Source organism: Sorex araneus, chromosome 10 (assembly GCF_027595985.1).
Source record: "Sorex araneus isolate mSorAra2 chromosome 10, mSorAra2.pri, whole genome shotgun sequence".
NCBI lineage: Eukaryota > Metazoa > Chordata > Mammalia > Eulipotyphla > Soricidae > Sorex > Sorex araneus.
The window spans coordinates 22751032-22757031 of NC_073311.1; the positions used below are offsets into that span (position 1 = coordinate 22751032).

General features: G+C 36.1%; 1 protein-coding gene across 2 annotated transcripts in view; it reads left to right on the top strand.

Annotated features, from left to right (window-relative positions):
• Positions 1-4711, top strand: part of OTOGL (otogelin like) — a 162883-nt gene extending 158172 nt beyond the window's left edge. For both annotated transcript variants that reach the window (XM_004602698.2, XM_055118362.1), the window contains 2 exons: positions 3065-3144; positions 3925-4711. In XM_004602698.2, coding sequence (XP_004602755.2) covers positions 3065-3144; positions 3925-4125 — 281 coding nt within the window. In that variant the 3' untranslated portion in view covers positions 4126-4711. The remainder of the gene's footprint in view (positions 1-3064; positions 3145-3924) is intronic.
• The last annotated feature ends 1289 nt before the right edge of the window (positions 4712-6000 follow it).

The window sequence follows — 6000 nt, forward strand, 5'->3', positions numbered from 1 at the left end:
ACTGCAGTCAGTCAGATTTAGGCCTCTCAAATGTCTGACCACAAGATCTTTGAAGTCTGTCAAGCTTTGTGAAACTGGAAAATTATGACTCTCAGATTTGTTTTTCTTTTTTTAAATTTTTTTATTAGTGAAACACAAACTTTCATGCCTTCGTTTCAGTTGTACAATGATCGAGTACCCATCCCTCCACCAGTGCCCATTTTCCACCACCAATGGTCCTAGCATCCCTCCCACCACCCCACCACGTCCCCTCCACCCCACCCTGCCTCTGTGGCAGGGCATTCCCTTTTGCTCTCTCTCCTTTTGGGTGTTGTGGTTTCCAATAGAGGTATTGAGTGGCCATCGTGTCTAGAGTCTACTTTCAGCCTGCATCTCTCATCCGAGTGGATCCTCCACACCCCCTTTACTTGGTGTCCCCTTCTCTATTTGGGCTGCCCACTCCCCCTGCATGTGCGGCTGGTTTCCCAGCCATGGAACAAACCTCCTGGTACTTACCTCAAGTATTCTTGGGTGTGAGTCTCCTGTTCTGTTGCTTTATATTCCACAGACGAGTGAAATCTTTCTATGTCTGTCCCGCTCTTTCTGACTCATTTCACTTAGCGTAATACTTCCCATGTTGATCCACTTGTATGCAGATTTCATGATTTCATCTTTTCTAACTGCTGCAAAGTATTCCATTGTGTAGATGTACCAAAGTTTCTCTCTTTTTTTTGACCAGTCATCTATTCTCGGGCACTCAGGTTTTTTTCCAGATTCTGGCTATTGTAAACAGTGCTGCAATGAACATACAAGTACAGATGTCATTTCGACTCTACCTTTTAGCCTCTCCAGGATATATTTCCAGAAGAGGTATTGCTGGGTCAAATAACTTTTAGTTTCTTTAAATTAAAATGCAAAAATTTGTGTAGTACAAGATTCTGTGAAGGAAATTCTGCTTTGGCATCAAAGCACCCTTGCTGCTGTCCTTGTTTGGGGTGGAGCAGACTCTATCAGGGAGATCCTGGGTATTAGCCCCTCTCACACGTGTATTGAGAACAGAATATCTTGTGATAAAGTCTCTGAGGAATAAATGGGAAATGCTTTAACGCAAAATCTTTTATCTAAGCAGTATATATCTGCACCATCTGTTTGATTGTTTGAATGAATTAATCTGTCAAACATTGCTTATTGTGTGCCTGGCAGCTACCACTGTTTAGTTACTGGAACTATGATAATAATTGAAAATTGTCATATGCATATATAGTGCATATTATCAAGAAGGAGAAAATAGCAAACACATAAAACTATACTATTTTTTCAGATAGTGTTGACAGGTGTAGAGAAAAATAGTTTAGAATGAAAAGGATGAAGAACAGGGTATTTAGGGGCTGGAGCAATAGTACAGCAGGTAGGGCACTGGTCTTGCATGTGGTTGACCCAGCTTTGAACCCCAGCACCCATTATGGCCCCCCAAGCACCTCTAGAAGTAATTCCTGAGTACAGAGTTAAGAGCAACGCCCAAATGCCATCGGATGTGCCCCCCCCCAAAAAAAGTGAAAAACAGTGAGGGTGTTTATATTGGTAAAATCTAGGTAAGAGAGTGTTTCTGTGATACAGTGGTATTTTAATGGAGTGTGAAGTGTTCAGAAACCAGTCAGAAGGGTGAAGAGTGTCCAAAGTGCAGGCAACAATAAAGTAGAGCCCTATACGTTGGGGTGAGTGTAGGAAGACAGTAGAAAGAGGGTATAGTACTACTGTGGTCTTGCTAAAAATAATCTCTTTCTTGACTATCCTAAAGTGACAGGAGGTAGAGCTAATCAAGGTACCCCAGAAGGAATCAACACTGGGAACAAAACAGTCTTGGGCAACTCTAGCCTTGGGCCAGAGGGTGACCTGGAAGGGCAGGGAAAGGAGCAGGCAGCATAGATTAGAAGGTTCATGAGGTTCATATTTGATGGGGTTCAGACAGTAGACAACAAATCATAGAGGGATATATATATATGAATATATATATCCAGGCATAAATATGCCTGACTGGGAACACCTGTAAAGGCGATTAGAGGCCTCCCCAAAAGCCTCCATCCCTCTTGGAGAGCCCAGCAAACTACAGAGAGTGTCCCACCTGTACAGCAGGCCTGGCAAGCTACCCGTGGCAGACTCGATATGCCAAAAACAGTAACAATGATGTCCTCATTCCCCTGACCCTGAAAGAGGCCCCAATGCACCATTGGACTACACTAGCACGTAACAGGGACTAATGGAGATGTTATTGGTGCCCACTAAAGCAAATCGATGGACAACGGGATGACAATGATACAGTGATATAGTAGTTTAATAAAATTTTATTTCCCTTTTAGAATTTGAATGAATATGTACTATGCACAGATTAGTGTTATCTAGCTTTATTACCATTGTGGAACATTTTTGATATATGAGCTTAATAAATATTAAATCCAAAATATGTAAAGATAAATGTATTAATTTTTTCTTGAGGTATTATAGTTTGCAATACGATTAAAGCTTTATTGTTTGATAATCACAAATCTACTATGCCAGCCCTCCCACAGTGTCTCAAGAGCCCTCCACCATTATCTCATGGACTCTCCCCTAGTCTCCTCATCCCCCAGTTCTCAGCTTGGTATTTGCATTATAGACTGCCTACTACAGAGCAAATGCCAAAGATCTCCTAATACTGGAATCCATTTTATACAAATGTGTCAATTTTCAAATTAAATACTTCAATGTGTTACTTAATTAAAAGGGCTGGAGCTATAGCACAGCTGTAGGGTGTTTGCCTTGCATGTAGCCGACCCAGTTTCGATTCCTCTGCCCCTCTTGGAGAGCTCAGCAAGCTACCGAGAGTATCTCACCCACACAGCAGAGCCTGGCAAGCTACCTGTGGCGTATTCGATAAGCCAAAGACAATAACAACACATCTCACAATGGAGACGTTACTGGTGCCCACTCAAGCAAATCAGTGAGAAACGGGATGACAGTGACAGTGACTGAATTAAAAAACAGTTTGACATGAATAAAAGTTAACATCTTTCCAACATTGTAAGTTAACAGTTGTCTATTTTGTTAGGTAAACGAGAAGAAAGGATATGCCAGAAAGTGATCATTAAGTCGATCATAAGAAAGCAAGACTGCACAAGCCAAACTTCTGTAAGTAGAAAAACATCATTGGTTACATAGATGGAATGTCTTTCTGGAATCAAATATATCATAACTTTAATTATTTTGTCATCCAAAAAAATGCCAACACTTAGATATTTAACTTTGAGATTATCCTACATTTTAATATTAAATATTCTGTTGGGAAAAGGTTAAACTATTCTTGATCAACAAATGCTGAATGATAATTGCTAAGCCAGAGAGGTTAAAATTAACCTAAATATATTTGACTACATATTGTCTTAACTATGAAATTTTGCTCATCAAAAATGGTTCTAACTATGCTTTTTAAAATATAAACTATCACATTCTATAATTTCTTGACAATAGATTCATTACATTGTAATTTGATTCTTAATGTAACAAATCAGAATTTGGTACGACGTATTCGATATGCCAAAACCAGTAACAAGTCTCACAATGGAGACATTACTGGTGCCCAATCAAACAAATTTATGAACAACAGGAGGACAGTACTACAGTGTTCCATTGTAATTTATATATTTCATATGCTATTCTAGTTTTTGATGTACATTTCAGACTTTAAGTTGTGTCAGCATTGCAGTCTGTGGTGTTGCCATGGAATATCCCTTTGATTTATTTGTCTTGTAATGCCCCAAATTAGAATAGCTTTTGCAGTCTTCTAGTATACAAATGTTTGAAAGTAGAAGTGATGAGTAAGAAGCCTTGCTTTCATTTGACTTCTTTGTGAATCAGACCAGTGTTGAAACAGTTTTTGGACATTGCTTCCCTCACTGTCTTCCCTTTTAGGTAAATGTTGCATCATGTGATGGAAAGTGCCCATCAGCTACTATATATAACATCAATATTGAGAGTCACTTAAGATTCTGCAAGTGCTGCCGTGAAAATGGAGTGAGAAATTTGACTGTACCACTGTATTGCTCAGGAAATGGCACTGAAATCATGCACACTCTCCAGGAGCCTGTAGACTGTACTTGTCAGTGGAATTAAGCTCTTCTATCTTAAGAAGTCTATGGCGTGTCAAATGGAGTAAACCGATATCATTATTTAGGAACTGGAAAAATTTATACTGTTTAATAACAATTCAAGTATTGTTATCAAAATAACCACTTAGATATGAAAATTTAGCATCTAGTACAAAATACATACTCTATTCATGATAAAATAGATTTATTTATTAGTCTAGTTTAGAGGATCAAATTATTTTAAGTTCATTAAGCTGCAGAAATCAGAAATTTTTTTATGTATGTAGTTCCAATGTGTCATAAACCCGGCACTTTCTCAGCAATTGGAAGTTTATTTTGCAGAATTTTATGTTTCTCTTAACAGATTATTATTATTATTATTTACAAAGTATATCATACCTGTTCAAATTAAAGCACTCTTTTCTGGTAATTTAATCAGTTAAAATTTATATCTGCATAATTATGAAAAATGATGTGCTTTGGAGACACATCATAAAACTATAGTAAAACTATAGCATTTAAAATTATTTTAAACCTAAATGAATATTAGAGATAAGATTGAAGATTCCCCTCCTTTTGCAATTGTATCATAGTAGTTCAATTAAGTTTACGTCATTTATATACCAATTCTATGTTGCTTTTTCTTGAACAATTTATACTAAGGTGTCTGTCACAAAATATTTTATTCTTAAAGTGTTTCTTCACATAGAATTGATAATTTTAAATTAAATGTCTTATAAAAAAAGTTGCCACACATACTTATGTATATACATATCTGTAAGAGTTATCCCAGTAGTAAGTAATGGAGAAAATTAATATCAGTCAGCAGATAGAATGAAAAGGTCTTGAGCTTTTATTTTTTATACAATTAAAACTTGTTTAAAGTGTCATTTTTATTTAATAGTTAACTATTTACTTTCTAATTGATATCTGAATTATGAAATGTATTTGCATAACATTGAAGTTGCATGAAATTTTGTTTTTTTCAAGGCTGCTTTATCAATGAAAAATGAAATAAAGTTATTTAAATGTAATAATTCTACAGTAGGATGTGGTACTTTTAAGAGCAATAAATTATTTACATTTGTACCAAATATATCTGAGATCTTTCCAAATCCCCATATTCTTTGGCACAAGTACACAAAATTATGAGTTTCCTATCTGTAAACAGGAGAGTGTTCCTTACTTTGTAAGAATGAATGAGTGTCAAAGCACGTCACATACCAATGAGAAAATTGTAAAATTGCATTGGAAACAGATCTGGGTGTTATGGACAGGGCTTAGATTTATTTAAACCGGATTTTTTTTTTTTTAAGAACTCCTGGTGGTTCTCTTCAAAATTACGATTCTCAGAAAAAATGGTCAGTCACTGGTGCTCCTCACCCTAAACACACACACATACATTTCATCTATTCAGTGATACAAAGGTAAGTTCTAAATAAATCAGAGGTTCTCTCTCTTTTTTTTTTAAGGATTAGAATTTTAAACTTAAATATGGGAGAAATTAATTGTAACTTTAGAGCAGACATTCTGATACCGATATGTTTAATAACATGAAAATTAAGACAGATAAATTTTGCAGATCTGAAAAGCTATAGTCAAAAGAAAAATGTAAAACCAAAACAATGTTTGCTTTGGTTTTAAACCAACTATAAAAATTGTTTGGCAGCTTAAAAAAAAGTGTTACTGAGAATCACGTGTCTTCCCATATATAAAGAACTCCTGAAAAAAATTACAGAAGAAAATTATTGACAACCCAATAGAAAAATGGACCACCTATATATGTGGGTAATTTAAAGACAGAGAATTATTAGTGAATTCTTTAACAATAAAAAGGTAACTGAACAATTATTTGGGTTTGGGGGGTTGGTCAGGACCTCCAAAATGGTGCTCAGGAGGC